We start from the raw sequence: 16,820 nt of genomic DNA, 5'->3' as shown, positions 1-16,820 counted from the left end.
ATAAACACACACTCACAACAGTACACACACACACACTCACAACCAGGACTAAAGTGTCCACAGCAGTGTTCCACTTAGCTTACTCTCCGTCTCTATATATAACACACACTCACACTAAGATGAACCCCCCAACACACTCTCTCCCTCTCTCTCTCTCTCGCTTCACTGTTTCTGTGCCCTCCATCTTCTCTTCTCCCCCCCCCCTCTCTGATTGATGAGCTGGAAGTCTGGCCTACATTGTCACACAGCCAACCTGACCACTGAGCTGGGGATTGTGGGTAGGTTGTAGAGTCGCTGATATACTGGGGATAGTGGGTAGTTTGTGAAGTCGCTGATGTGCTGGGGATTGTGGGTAGTTTGTGAAACCACTGTGTTGGTTGACAGTGTTGTTTTGCAATAAGATACATGTCTAGTGCCTATGTGTCTTTTCTCCTCACACACACACACACACACACAGCTTTCAACCTGCAGCTTTCATTTGGTACACATGGCTCATGGTGACACATGGCTGCTAGTGTGAGTGATGATGTGGATACACAGCAACAAATAATAGTTGATTTGCTGATTTGAACCTCTCAAGTTTGTGTTGCTAACAGGGGGTGCCATCACTTGTGTGAAAGTAGTATTGCCAAATTTCTTGCCAAGCCCAGTGTGTTGTATTTATTATATCAGAGAATATTAATTCGGAATGGGTCATGCAGGAAGCATACCTATTTTCTTTGCGACTGCCTGTATTACATTGTAACACTACAATCTTATATACCACATAGTATACTCATTATAAATGTAATCAAAATGAAGCAATCCACATCCCAATCACACAGGCCATTTACTGTAGTCCAGAGCCGGCCCAAGCCCTGATGGAATTTGATTTGGGGGGCCCTTACCACCTTATCGCCACCAGTAATATTAAATAGTGTCAATGCTAATCATTCACATCACTGGCGATATATATAATATACTGAATTATTTTTAGAATCTGATCCCTTATCATACCTGTTCATTCATACTCGTCGCTCGACTTATCGTGACTAAATTCAAGTCTGTGAAGATACTGTCTGTATAAATTGTCTTGTAAGTAAAGTACCAGTGCTTTTTCAAAGTTCTCAATTTCTTGTTGTAAATGTCAAGGCCCTCGAAAGTCTACCAATGAAGTATGGAGCTACTTTGAGCCTCGTAAATGGTGTAAAACAGTGATTTATTTGCATGGCTAAGCCGATGCCCGAGGCACCCCATCTAAAAAAAAACTGTTGGTAGCATCGGCTAACTAGCCAGATTTCTGAGTGCAGGGGACAAGCCGAGATGAGCTATGAGACATAATGCTCACACTCTGTATCATGTTTCAACACACTTTAGGTCAATATCACACTGGAATTCTCCTTTAAGGTAGGCTATGATCTGTAGGCAGTGTTGTGCAAGTTCATACTTTACAAGAGCTACAGAGATACTGGAAGTGTTTAGTGAGAGGGGGTGCAGATAATTTTGACATTTTGAAATTCTGTCTGTTAAATACACCATTTTAACACAGTTTGGGAGGAAGGAACTGCACATTATCAATTTTATTAGCACGGCTACCAGACAAGTTACGTGTTTCAGTCCAGTGCTTAACGTCACGTGGAAACGGGAAACATTTTCAGCACATTTAAATATTGCTGCGATAATACCGATAACCGTGATCATTTTGGTCACTGTAATTGTGATGTTAAATTTTTATAGCGTTAGCCTTGAGCACATGAGGTATGTGTGGGTGAGATAATAGTGTGTGTGTGTGTGTACCTGTGCAGGGGAGGGCATGTCTCTATAGCTGGGAAGGATTTTGAGTGTGACGTCACCGCTGGCCTCTCTCAGGATTCGTTGGAGCTCCTCTGGCCCCTCCCCCACCTCGTGGCCGTTGACCTCCCTGATGACATCACCCACGTGCAGCATGCCCTGCCTGTCAATCATCCCGCCGTGCAGGATACGGGCGATCACCAGGTCCCCCTGCTCCATGCGGAACGTCACGCCCTGAGGACACACAGAGACACATGCAGTCACGCACACGCACACACCATCTGCATAAATTGGTTAATTCTAAAATAGTTTGGTGGTGTTGTTGTTCCTTGGTTACTAATCTTATGTAGTAAAACTGCACACACACACACACACACACACACACACACACACACACACACTGACCAGGGGCTCCGCGGGTTTCTTGTGGATGCTGATGACTCGTATGGTGTCAGCAGGGGCGGCAGGCAGGGCCGGCACATCATGATTGGTCAGATCACTTGCAACACTCGCCAGGCTCGGAACCTCGTAGGACTTAGACGCCACCATGTCATGAGCCTCCAGGAGGGACTGGACCAGAGAGAGAGAGAGATGAAAAATGTAATGTGACTAACACTGAGCAATAACGTAATGTGACTAACACTGAGTAATAACGTAATGTGACTAACACAGAGCAATAATTCACAGTAGAATCCTGTGCAGGTCATACGCAGGTTAAACCATCATATAAATCATGTGTTCTTAAACCCTCTATGGCTGGGTCAGGTGTGTTCATATAAACTAACCAGCAGACAGACAGAGGAGGGAGAGAGAGAAATAGAGAGAGAGGGAGAGAGAGAGAGAGAAAGAGAGAGAGAGGGAGAGAGAGAGAGAGAGAAAGAGAGAGAGAGAGAGAGAGAGAGACTAGAGAGAGAGGTATAAGTAAGTATAAGTATATATACTTTTTTGATCCTGTGAGGGAAATTTGGTCTCTGCATTTAACCCAATCGGTAAATTAGTGAAACACAAACAGCACACAGTGAACACACAGTGAGGTGAAGCACACACTAATCCCGGCGCAGTGAGCTGCCTGCTTCAACGGCGGCACTCTGGGAGCAGTGAGGGGTTAGGTGCCTTGCTCAAGGGCACTTCAGCCGCAGCCCACTGGTCGGGGCTCGAACCGGCAACCCTCCGGTTACAAGTCCAGAGGGCTAACCAGTGCTAACCAGGGGGAAAGAGACAGAGAGAAAGAAAGAGAGAGGGAGAGAGAGGAGAACAGAGAGCCATCAGAGCCAGCTGTTTGTCTGGCCCAGTGAGGTCCCTTCAGTTAGACAACAGCATACAACACAAGCTCTTAACACACCCACCAGATCTCTCTCTCTCTCTCTCTCTCTCTCTCTCCCAGACAAGACACAGACAGACACACACATTCTCTCTCTCTCAGGTATGAGCTACACCAGGTGCGTAACTTAAGCGTTCCGTTTAAATTAATGGTCTATTTTTTTTCGAACGTACGCGCCGCCATCAGGTCTGGTGTAGCTACTTCCATTAATTATAGTGGAAGCTAATTGTTGCAGCAGACGCAACGCAAACGGAACGCTTCAGTGTGTGCGTGTGCGCTCGTCTCACCTGGAAGTGCGGCTCTGTGAGGATTCTGGAGAGTTCCGCAGCGCTGTCATCCTTGGTGACCAGCCCACTCATGTCGGACAGGATGCCGGTCACCAGCTCCAGGTTATTGTCCCCTACTGCTTCTAGCTTCACGTCCTCCAGACGGTCATGGGCCTAACCAACAAACACACACATACACACACACACACAAGAATTACACACACACAAACACACACATGAACAAACATGAATCTCACACACACACACTTAAATCCATATCCGCAACCCATAAACAGACATTCATGATACATACAGTAATCAACATACACATTTTGGCCACAGCCACAGACACACGTGTACACACACACACACACACACACACACACACACGGAAAACCTTTCATTCTATAGCCAGCCCATCGACCTGTGACTTTACACACAGAATGCCATACATTAGCGCACGCACACGCACACACACACACACTTAAGTCCGTCAGGTTTTCACACCCCAAGCATTTGTGTGGTCACAGGTCACAGTGATGTATTAGATTACACACTCACACACTCTCTCTCTCTTTCAAACAAACACACAGAACATGTCACACATGTAAAGTTCAGGGCATTTCAAATAGAATGATACCAGCAGCTTAGCTGGTACAAGACGTCAGTCACACTGGTGGATGTGTGTGTGTGTGTGTGTGTGTGTGTGTGTGTGTGTGTGTGTGTGTGTGTGTGTGTGTGTGTGTGTGTGTGTGTGTGTGTGTGTGTACCTTGGCCAGTGAACGTACGATGGGGCTCTCCATGATGCCGCGGAGGAAGATGAGGTCGATGTCTTTGGCTCCAGAGGAAGGAGGAAGCTCGTGCAGGTTATCCAGCACCTGCTGCATGGCTACACACACACACACACGTCATTCACATGATGTTGGGACTTCTCTACACAAGCGTATTATCCTTCAAACATACAGTCACAAATGAATTGATACAGTCAACAAACAAACAAACACACACACACATACCTTCAGCACACACAACTACACAAATTACAGATGCTCAACACACAAACACCTACAAAAATTACAGATGCTTAACACACAAACACACACATAAATTACTAGGGGTGTCACGATTCTCCAAATCCTCAATTCGATTTAATTTTAGATTTTAAAGTCACGATTCGATTTGATTCTCAATCTTTTTTTAATATTACTATTAATGCATTCCTTATGTTGTTTACTTTTTTTGGTCTTTTCCTATTCTGTTTTCGGGGCTTTTCGGGGTGAGATTGTAAACAGAATAAACACAGACGTGAACATAGTGAAATCAAACAACACAGAATGATAATTTGATTGTTTCAGCACACTCTGAAGAGACCCAAGGTTAGTGTTCATGGAATTTGCAATTATCAATGTGCATTTTATGCCTTAAAGGACAATGTCGGTGCAAAATGGACCTAGGGGTTAATAACACATGTGCACCGAGTTCGACCGTTTCCTGGGACACTTATAAAGTTCTCAATGCTTCGGTTTACATGTAGGGACCCTCATTATGTTACCATCAAAGTGTGGTGCTATTTGAGCCTTGTTAGTGGTATAGAAATAGCGATTTCTTTTTACTTTACTCTGTGCCCCTAAGACTAACGTAATAGGCTAATTAGCGGTTTGTGATAAAACTGGTCACATTCGATTAGCATGAAAACATATCCCAGAGAACGCTCAAACTCGGTACACATTTTTTTTAACTGGCTGCAGCCTGTTGACACCGCAGATTAACGTGTGTGTGTGTGTGTGTGCTTTTGCGTCTTGGCATAGGCTACATGCTGGACGTGACATTGGGGGTGTGGCTACATCGTCGATTCTACCTTTGAAGTTCGAGACGGAGATATAATTTCGATCGATTTCGAAATAGTGACACCCCTACTATTTTTTACATAAATTTGGTGTGTTGATGCTCACACAGACTACACACACACACACACACACACACACACACACACACACACACAGACTCTCTCTCACACACACACACAGACTAACACACACACAGACTCTCTCTCACACAGACTAACACACACACACACACACACACACACTAACACACACACAGTCGGTGATTAATAGGTGCAGCCTTTCCACACCCCTCTCTGGTCACAGCAATGGGGTTAGGTAGCAACTGGAGCGAAGGTGATACTGTGTGTGTGTGTGTGTGTGTGTGTGTGTGTGTGTGATATAATGAGAGAGAGAGAGAGAGAGAGAGAGAGAGTGTGTGAGTGATAGAGCGAGAAAGAGATTGTGTATTTGTGATTAAGTGATTTACTTTGTGAGTGACAGAGTGTGGGTGTATGTTTGTGAGTGAGGGAGTGTGTGTGTGTGTCTATTGTACACGTGTGAGAGAGAGTGTGTGAGAGTAAGTGTGTGGTTGTATGTCTGTGAGTGAGAGTGTGTGTTTAATGTAGGAGTCATTCCATGTCAAATCAGATAAGGTTGTTGCTGCACTGCCTCAGATTTTGTTCAAACCTTGTCTACATCATGAATGGCTCATTAATGGGTCCTAAAAACAAGCCCTGTGAAATATTTCTGTGCAAATCTTATGTCTTCATATCTTTTTCAGACCCTGAAATTCTTTCATTTTTACAGCTTGAAAAACACATGCCATGTTTGGGCATTAATATCTTGACAAATATGATCACTAGCCTCCTCAAATTTTCTAGGGTGGAAGACCAACTCAAAAAAACATGTGTAAACAATTTAAAGTCTGTACTAAATGTCTCCTGAGTTTCGAAAAGGGCCCTAGATTTCAGAAAAAATGGCCTAGTGTGATATTGAGGGTATTAAAAAACAGTTTTTTTTTCATTTGGTATCAGTCACTATTTCCTCTTCAAATACATCAGTTTCTTAATGTTTTCCCACAATTTGAAGTCTCCACATCAAATGACCATGACAATAATAAGGATAAAACAAGGCGTGTTTATATTTTTGTGTCATTTTCAGTCAACTGAAATGGTATGTGGGGTAGCTAGTAGGACCATAAAAATCTATGTGGAAATAGCTAAGTATATGGACATTTAATTTGTAAAGTACCAATATTGTACCAAGTCCCATTCACAGAATAAATGCATTAAGTTACAGGTTGTTAAGGGTAGATGTGTCGGGCGGTTGTGAGGTAGATGGAACAGCACTCAGAGATTCAAGGTGGAAGATGGGATTTATTCCCCAAATAAGGCCAACATAAGGCAACGATAAAGTAAGTTAATGTGAATAAAGCACTAAGGAGAAATAAAATACTTCTCAATAAAGAAAGAAAAACAAAAGACTTGATAGTCAAAACAATACAATATACAAAAATATTCTAATAATAAGATTAGCGCAATGGACTACACAGCTAGTCACTTGGGCTACACACATGAGACGAGCTCTCAAGACTTATGCCTATTCAAATTGCAGCTCTCTCCCAAGCACCTACAGGCATGGGTTTAAATAGGGCCTGATTTCACTCCTGTAATTGGATCAAACCAATGCCTCATAGCAGCACAGGGGTGTTTCAGGATACCCACAGAAACAAGCTACAGTAACACAGCCAATAAATAAGTCTACGCATCTAGACAACATCTAATGAAGATTTAGCATATCAGCTGAACTTTGGCCTAACCAAAAAGTATATGAACAGCCTAAATAATCATTAAAACCCAGAAATCATAGCATGCACACATTTAAATGTCTCTCATAGTAAACAGCGCCTGGCTGCCGAGACGGTGGCTACTAGCCCCGTCACACAGGTGTTTTGGGAACACCAAAATAAACATTTACATTAAACAATAGATTTTAGTGCCCCCTCAGGCATACGCAGAGTTAGTGGGGGGGCAGGGGGAGCACTGCCCCCCCTGGTGGAAACGGGTAATTGCATTGTTTCAAAAATTAGTAAAAAATACGTCTGACCAGATACTTTAAAAATAATTTAAATAACACAAAACAACAATATAAGGAACGGGCTGCGGTTGATGATGGGAGCAGCCAGGTTTTCTTCTCTTGCGATCTTTCACATTACATTGAAAGTGACATTACGGCCAACCTAAGGCATGCAGGACGCAAAAAACGAAAATTACTGTTGCACTAGTATGGACATCTTGCCGTGCCAACGTTGCAATAAAGGTTGCCTAAATGCCATGTATATAAATGTCCTGTCAGCTTACTAACTGATTTAGCGTTGTGTGTAGATTTAGACTTTTTATTCCACTTTGTTTAAACAGCAAAGTGGCGAAGCCTTGTTCACCTGTTTGCAACTGGCTGGTGAATGAATTTTGTGCATCTAGGCCTACGCATCGCTGTGGATTACTTTTTTTCGTGTCATTGGATTACAGCAAAATATGAATATTTTTTTCTTAACATGTCTTAACGTAATGGCGTGATAGCGCTTCGTTTCTGCGTTTGGAGAGGCATCTGTACTGTAGGTGAACACTTCCTTTGATTCTTGGAGTTCTCGCTATGATTTAGGTCTGCTCTGCACTCAATAGCCTACAGTTTGGAGTTTACTTACTTTGCCTTTGTAGAATCAAATTTGAGTTTTCAATGACTCGTTCTCCTAAGCTAAGCATAAATGAACCGATGCATCTTGTTATTTAAAACTCCATTCTGCTGGCTCGCATGCCAGCAGCACTCTTGAGGCGTCGGAGGTTTACCAACGTTCCACAAGCACAGCTAAGCTAGCTGGCATCCGTTACACTAGACTAGGCTATATCAAGGCCGTAGTCATGATGTCAACATTGGGGGGGACCAAATCTGTGGTGGGGTCTGAGGGACCCCCAAACAGAATTTCAATACATTTCCTACCATGCAAAAAATATTATTAAAAATCACAAACAAGTCGTTAGGTAAGTCAGTCAATTAGGGTATTCCAAAGATTTGACGGACATAGCATGGCATGGATGGATTATGAACCCCTGGGCAGAGATGCCCCCCCCCCCCTCTCCTCCAGATAGAGGGGTCCTGAGGCATTCTCCCATGGAAGATTTTTTTACTTCACACAGAGGCTTGGGCTTCAGGGCCCCCTGAGCTCTTGGGCCCTGAAGTAGGCCCATAGGCCCATTCAGTAATCCATCCCTGGACCTGTGGTATGACTCCATTTGTCTTCAAAATGTATACTTTAAAATAAATTACAAACTAAAGTATCTTTGTTAAGCTCTATATTTCACAGAATGTGGTTCTTTGACTTGTTACTTACTGTACACCTGAAGATTCTTTTTTTAACTAAGGCTTAGAGTCATAGGTTTGGACCTATAACCTAATAAGATTTTGTCTTTTAATTTAGATTGTATTATGCTGGTGGCTACTCACATAATTTTAACGTAGTTTGAAAGGGACAGGATTCAGGAATAGGCTACTAAGGCCCCTCTTCTGTCTGACTCACGTTACCCCCTGCATTAGGCTATAGACTGGCTTCTGACAGAAATGACGTTTTGTGCCAACAACATGTAGAAACACTAGGCCTACTACAGCCTTTAATTGGTGAATGGAGGTGCAAATTCCTTTCTTTAGTTATTGTCCGCGATTCACATTAACTGTAGGCCATCACTGCCAGTGCATTGTGAAAGTCTTTTTCAACTTGTGTGCCGTCGCCACATTTGAATCCTACGTTTTGCCTGCATGGATGCGCGATTGAGTGCGCATTTAAATAATATGCAAGATGCAACAACCATTTCTAAGAGGCCTATAAACGGTAATTTCTGGCATTACTAGGCTACTAGCATATGAATGCAGTATTTATGTTGAAAGACCGGGGAGAGATGATACGTCTCACTGCTATAACTGTCACGCTATTAAAGAAATACATCTTCAGTCACATTTTCAAAAGTTAAAAGGACAGACAGTCAACTACACTGTAACAACGTAAAGGGGATGTTCTTTTAATTGTTATTCAAGCAATGTATGTCTCGTGACCAAATCACCATGAACACACTTCACTGATCTCACTTGCGGATAACTGGTTCTCTCTGCCCGACTCTGGCTGGATCAGCAGGTTGCAGGATGTGTGGGCGCGTTACACGAAAGTGTTGCCAGCAGGGACGGTGTAGAGTGCCCTCTGGTGGACAAACTATACAACGCCAACACTCATGACATGGTTGAAGGGTGTTTCGTCTGTTTTTATTTTTAAAATATTCATTTATCGGCCATTATAAATGCCGATACCGATAGTTTGGAAAATGCCTAATATCGGCCGATAATATCGGCCCGCCGATAAATCGGTCGGGCTCTAATTCTTTGAGAATCCCAAATGTAATTTTTTATTTTAACGCGGGTTCTGCAGTTGTGGGCCAAGTTAAACTTTTGCGCTCCATAATCGGAAGGGTGAATGTCGGAAGGCATGGGTAGCCTATTGGACACATTTCGGTGCACATTTGGAAAATGTAATAAGTGATGCTGACCTGCCAGTTGGTGAAACTACACTTTAATGATCCTTGTGGGTTTGTGTCCAGGAAAATGAATGAAGTTGCGCAGGAACTGCTTTAGCGCAAGGCAAACTTAACGCACCAACCGACAGCTTGCCGATATGCTCTGCGTCTCCAACACTACAAAAACTCCCAGTCTGAATCTTGAACTTCGAACTCAAAAGTAGAATCAACGATGCAGCCACACCCCCAATGTCACGTCCAGCACTATGCCAAGACGCACAAACATGTGCTGTTTGCGTCAACACTCCTCTCATTTTAATCTGCAGCCAGTTAAAATACACATCAACCTACCGAAATCGAAGCCCCTCTTGCTACTCTGAAATCACCGGTGTGGAAGTATTTTGTTGTTCATTCACATCAATTTACACTAACTTAGCCTACTCAATTTAGCAAGTGAAAAAATGATCTACTGTAGTTACAGCCCCAATATTACTTTAAGGCTTAAAATGCACATTGATAAGTAGGCCTACATATTCCATGAACACTAACCTCTTCGGAGTGTGCTAAAACAATCGAATTATCATTCTGTGTTGTTTCATTTCACTATGTTCACCTCTCTGTTTAGCCTAATGTTTGTTCTGTTTAAATTACATCCTCGCGGTAGCCTGGCTAGCGCCACCACTTCTCAATGAGACGTGGTCTGGGAACCAAACGTTCATTTTCTCGTATTTGAAAAAAATGCCCAGATCCGTTTATTGGGTGCCACGGATGTCTATCAAATCGTCTGTGCATAGCTCATCATCGTCTTGCTTTCCCCCCTGTTCTGTGATTGGTTCCCTATCTCAGGCGAAAATTTGCTCCATGGTCTCCAGGCTGCCTTAGCAGCGTGAATCAAATCGCGCGCAAGGCAGCATGGGAACACCCAGGCTATCCTCGCGGTTGGAACAGTTTCAAAATAAAAGCCCTCCGAAATAGAAAAGGAAAAGGCCAAAAAAAAAAACATATAAGGAATGTATTAATAGTAATATTAAAAAGAGATCGAAAATAGAATCGAATTGTGACTTTAAAATCGAAAATTAAATCGAATCGAGGATTTGGAGAATTGTGACACCCCTAGTGTCTCTGCTGTGTGTGTCTGTAAGAGCGATCGTATGTGTGAGATTTACACACACACACACACACACACACACACACACACACCCTCATGAGGGAGGAATGATACATGAGACGCACGCACACACGCACACCTCATGCGGTGTATGCCAACACACACACACACACAGTGTGTGTGTGTCTTAAGACATTGAAATTGGTCTGTAAAACAAACTCCGTTCTGGGTGAAGAGAAACTACAGACGAGCTCAATATTCAAACAGCGCACTGTCCTCCTGACTTAAGATTCTCGCTACAGAGAATGTGCTTGCTGTATGTGTGTGTGTGTGTGTGTGAGAGTGTGAGAGTGTGTGTGTGTGTTTGAATGTTTGTTGCTGCTGTTTTAGAATGTCTGTGTGCGTTTACTGTTGAAACGTGTGTATTTGCTGTTTGCTGTTGCTCTTTGTGTGTGTGTGTGTGTGTGTGTGTGTGTGTGTGTGTGTGTTGCTGGCATCCCTAGGCTTACCTGCTCCTGATTTGGCATTGGCCACTGTCACCATGCTTCAACACCAGCAGCACACACCTGACACGACACACACCTGCCAGGGTCAGCAGAAACCACCGTCAATAAACTCACACACACACACCCCTGCCAGTCAGCAGAAACCACTGTCAGTAAACACACACACACACACACACACACACACACACCTGACAGTCAGCAGAAACACACACACCTGACATAACACACCTGCCAGGCAGCAGAAACCACTGTCAGTAAACACACACACACACACACACACACACATACACACCATTATTATGGTTTTCTCAGCAGGCAGTTAGACATATCTGTTCAGGTAATCAGTCTACACTGTTTTTATCACGATTACTTTGAGTTGTTTATTTTTATTTTTTAATTGCATGATCTTTTGCATTCCTGTCTCTTCTAAAGGGATCCTCCAGTGAGACACATTCGCTGCGTTTACACCGGCAGGCCTTGATGCACAGTTCGGATTTGTACGATTTTTTGGACTGCGTGTTTACATCTACGTCTGAGAGTGTCCCATATCAGATCTCTTGTGTTCACACTCATTTGTATAACACTTGAGACCATCCGCGTTGTGTGTGTGTGTGCAGAATTAACTTGAATGCAACAGTTTTTAGCAAATTAGCGCAGCGTGGTTATGATGCTAACCAGATTTAATCATTGTGTGGTGTTCAATGTTGATATTGTGGTGGGCCGCCACAAATAAGTCAATGTATGGGAAACACTGGTGTGTGTGTGTGTTCACACTCATTTGTATAACACTTGAGACCATCCACGTCCGCACCAGAGGATTCTGCTCACCGAAATGAAACAAACAGACAGACGGCACTGCAAAAGCACAAAATAAGCATTGGTGTGTGTGTGTGTGTGTGTGTGTGTGTGTGTGTGTGTTCAGCTTGCATTGGGGTATTTCAGTGGCTACTTGTTTACTTGCATTGGGGTATTTCAGTGGCTAGTTGTTTACTTTTGTTTCCAAAGTATCTTGAGAAGTAAATAGCAAAATAGGCTAAATCAGTTTATGGCTATCAGTTTATGTTCAGGGTAAAAAAGAAAGTGGAGAGCGTGCCGCCTTTATTGCAGCTTTGCCATCCTATGTTATAATTTTAATCACACCGTTCTGCCAGTCGTGTGTTCAGGTGAACCTGAAAGCAACATTGTGGGTAATGTAGGCTAAATGCCGACTGCAGTCGCATATCCATAGAGACATATACATATCATATCCATATAGAGACATATACCAGGCTTGCGCAAAATACAGAATTGAATTGAGAATGACTTCTTAAATTCCAATTCAATTTTCTTGAATTTGAATTGAGGTCAAAAACAGGATCTAGAATTACAATTCGAATTTGAATTAAAAGAAGTAGAATTAAAATTCAATGAAATTCAAAGAAATTACAGCCCACATGAGATGACGTTTTCACTTGGAATTTTTTTCCCCATGCACATGAACGCACCATAGGTTTCCTTTATCTCTAGTAGCCTATGCTGATTGCTGTGTGCATGTGATGGACATATGTGCAGGGTAGAAATTTGACTGAAATTGCATTAAATCTGGTTGTTTTAACTAATATTATGCTGCAAGATGGGCTTTTGTCCACTACATTTAAGTTCCCGGTTATAGACTAACTTGCCATATTAAAAAATTCCAGTTTATTCCCATTAATTCCCATGGAAAGTTTCCAACTTTGAAAATTCCCGGAATTTTGCAACCCTAATATCAAGCATTGCATTTACACACACACACACCTGGAAAACCAGACACACTTGCACAGTCTGCCATACAGACCAAACACACACCTTTTCAGGTAAGAGAAATTCTAATCAAACTTATTGTATTGTATTTACACACACACACACACACACACTTATGTAACCAGGCAGAGAAACCTACATCAATGGGATCAAAATCAATCAATCCAGCTCCCTAAGTGCATATCAGTTCTCTAAGATCAGTGTGTGCTGGTTCTCTAAGATCAGTGTGTGCCGGTTCTACAAAGTAACAGTGTGTGCCGTGCCGGTTCTACAAGGTAACAGTGTGTGCCGTGCCGGTTCTACAAGGTAACAGTGTGTGCCGTGGTGGTTCTGGTACAGTAACAGTGTGTGCCGGTTCTATATGGTACAGTAACAGTGTGTGCCCTGGCGGTTCTATAAGGTAACAGTGTGTGTTGAGCCAGTTCCCCATAACAGTGTGCATGGCGGTTCTATATCTAAAAATCAGTGTGTGCTGGTTCTATATGGTACATAACAGTGTGTGCCGTGCCGGTTCTACAAGGTAACAGTGTGTGCCGTGCCTGTTCTCTGAGGTAACAGTGTTGGTTCCCATCAGTGAGTAAAATTGTGTGCTGGTTCACACACACACTGGTTCACACACACACTGAGTATATTGAGTGCACACACACACACACACACACACACACACACACAGGCGCATGCACGCATGCACACACACACACACACACACACAAAAGAGTTCTACATTGACTGTATATAAAAGGGTAGAGTGCTGATCAACTTCTCAGCCCTCCACTCCACTGTGTGTTCACTGTGTGCTCTGCGTGTTCACTAATTCACGGATGGGACAAATGCAGAGACCAAATTCATTGTATATGCAAGTGTACTTGGTGAGTGTGTGTGTGTGTCTATAAACCTGATTTACATTTTTACATTAGCTGCACACAGGTACAAACCCACCAGCAGATTCACACCCACACACCCAACATGTTGAACACACACACACACACCCAACATGTTGAATTAGTGCAACAAGTAACTATTCCAACACACCCTTGGTGTGAACCACAGAGTCCCCCGCAATGACAAGACAGCCGCAGATGAGGACCTTGCGGTGGGATGGAGCGATCTCGTCTCGCACACCTGCGTACCTGAGCGTGTGGAGGCACAGGCCTTATGTACGTGCCAGGGAAAGTGTTAATTGCATTAGCGCACGGGACTAAACTGTTGGTCGGTTTAGATCCGCCGTTTCAAAGTGGGCTGGAGATAGACTTGTTTCCGAAGCCAGTGCTGACTTAAGTTTACACACACACACACACACACACACAGAGAGACAGAGGAGGAGAGAGACAGAGAGAAGGGGAAGACAGAGAGAGGGAAGGGAGAGAGAGAGAGAGAGAGAAACAGAGAAGGGGAAGAGAGAGAGAGACAGAGAAGGGGAGAGGAGGGAAGGGGAAGAGAGAGAGAGAGAGAGAGAGAGAGAGACAGAGAAGGGGGGAGAGGAGGAGAGAGACAGAGAGAGGGAAGGGGAAGAGAGAGAGAGAGAGAGAGAGAGAGAGAGAGAGAGATAACACAAGGGGCGGGTCTCCTGCTGATCAAATCCCTCAGCGAAATGAGCTTGCGCCCACGACCTTGTGGTCGGTGCTTGCCTGGAGACGTGTGTGTTCCTGTTCGTCTCGTTTCGCGGAGGGCAAGTCAATACCCGTATTGTCCACCGCCCCTGTTAAACTGCCCATGAATGAAGCTTTCTATGCGCAGGGCATAATGTTTGACCCCTTCAATGAACGCCTACTTCTGTTCCCCAAACCGGGACACGGTCCTGGAACGACTGGGAAGATGGATGTCCTATTTAGGTTTTACCTGGGGGGCTCGCGCCACTAGGTGTGCGCGTCCAGACCCCGCCAAACAAAGGATCGCCCAGGAACTCGCAAAACAAACAAAGGAGCGACTGGACGGCGGGAGCGGACTGACGGGCATAACATATGAGACTTGATTGAATTAACAGCGTTGTGTGTCTGTTGCCTACACACAAACGCACAGTAGTAAATACCCAAGAGCTTATAATCACTACTAGTGAACTTGACAAATGATCACAGCGAGAAAATGTCGAGGTACACATGCACTGCGCTTAGAGTAGTAGCGATTGCGCAATTCCCGATGTGGTACAGCTCACAGAGACACTGCACTCTTAACGAATTTAACTGTTCATGTTGTTACACCATTAAGTCACTACAATTAACTCAGTTACATGAATAGTCATTATTTTCTTAAGTTACGTTACAGCGCGCGGTTTGTGACAGGTTGGCAGTGAGACCAATGGTCTCCGGACAATGGCGTTTCATTTAAAACTGTCACTGACTCGCTAGCTAACTCGGAATTTTGACAGGTCGTCCCGGTTCTGCGTCCGTGAACTCTGTTGATTGATTTTGTTCATGCGGACAAAACATGCTTTTCCAGCGTTCACAGCACGTGTCATGTCCAGGTGAACTTCCGCACGGGGCTCCTGTTAGCTCGCTTGCTAACACCTGAGCATGTTAGCTGCACTAAACCGAAGATTCAATAGCCAACTAAAGTGGACACGGCAGCTTGAAAGGACTGTTATTCTGGAAAACACCTCTATCAGAGTAGAACTGGCCTGTGGCAAGAGGCGAGTCACTGGCCATGTTAACGTTAGCTGTTATTGACCTAAGGAAGAACTCGTGATTCATTAACGTTGGTGTCTAAAAGCAACTATGCCAGCTAGCTGACGTTTACCCACTAAAGTTCGACTAGCTATATAACATCCCATTCATTTTACCCACATAGCATTTGTTACCAACTGTGTGTGGTGGTTCATCAACAGAAGATATCTACTCTGACTTAAGGTTAGCCAACTTTACCAACGACAAATCTGTATTGCACTAGTTTGTAATTAACGTTAGCAAAATGGTTATTAATAGCGAGCGAGCTGACTGGATTAGGCTGGTTTAGCGGTGTCCTCAAACACACGGAGCAGCCACGCTTAACACAAGCTTTGGTGGCCAACCTGAACGTCACTGAACTGGACTCCACTTAAGGTTAATTGACAGCTCTGGTTGCTCACATAGTAATTGCGCCATCTAACTAACGGCAACACTATAGTTTCACATAGCTTTGTGGGGCGAGCGTCATGACTTACCAATGCCCAACGCGACTTCGTCCCGGGAAAGAATTTTAAATCTCCATAGGGTGACACGAGCAGTGGAGAAGAAGCACCCGTGTTGCCTCGCGCCTGGTGCCCGTCACGAAGCAAAGACTTGCCCCCCTCGGTGACGTCTGAGCGTGCAGACCAGTGAAAATGTTGGGATGGCTCGAGTACGAACTCCCACCGTTGGCGGCCGGGGAGCGGCTCCGGGCCTGGCCCGTTATAGAAAGCTACTTCCATGTAAATGCAGCTCATGGGTTTGCATGTGAGGCGATTTAACTCATTACCCAGATCGGCAGCAGCCGCTTTGGCTGGCTAACCAACACACAGTCTTACTGACCTAGCCTACTGTCTAGTCCAGTAGCCTACAAACACACACACTACGCTTTACTTACCTCTGATTTTTGTAGATTCCACAAATAGACCATGAAGTGCCATATAGTTGTGCTTCCACAAGTGAGGGCGCGCATTAATTACGCGATGAGACGACGCCTAACCAGATTACATATTAATCTCACACGCCTAGCACAAGGACTAGATAAC

At 44.0% G+C, this 16,820-nt stretch overlaps 1 protein-coding gene across 1 annotated transcript in view; it reads right to left on the bottom strand.

Annotated features, from left to right (window-relative positions):
- The window catches only part of pals2a (protein associated with LIN7 2, MAGUK p55 family member a), a 29,714-nt gene extending 13,218 nt beyond the window's left edge, over positions 1–16,496 (bottom strand). The window contains exons 1-6 of the mRNA XM_048261927.1: positions 16,272–16,496; positions 11,357–11,429; positions 4,128–4,246; positions 3,379–3,531; positions 2,176–2,340; positions 1,777–2,004 (exon numbers count right to left, since the gene is read on the bottom strand). Coding sequence (XP_048117884.1) covers positions 1,777–2,004; positions 2,176–2,340; positions 3,379–3,531; positions 4,128–4,246; positions 11,357–11,390 — 699 coding nt within the window. The 5' untranslated portion in view covers positions 11,391–11,429; positions 16,272–16,496. The remainder of the gene's footprint in view (positions 1–1,776; positions 2,005–2,175; positions 2,341–3,378; positions 3,532–4,127; positions 4,247–11,356; positions 11,430–16,271) is intronic.
- Between the last annotated feature and the right edge of the window lie 324 nt (positions 16,497–16,820).

The sequence above is a fragment of the Alosa alosa genome, chromosome 13 (assembly GCF_017589495.1).
Source record: "Alosa alosa isolate M-15738 ecotype Scorff River chromosome 13, AALO_Geno_1.1, whole genome shotgun sequence".
In the NCBI taxonomy this organism is placed as follows: Eukaryota; Metazoa; Chordata; class Actinopteri; order Clupeiformes; family Clupeidae; genus Alosa; species Alosa alosa.
The sequence above is the reverse complement of the archived record's forward strand: the minus strand, read 5'-3'. Positions and strand labels throughout refer to the sequence as shown.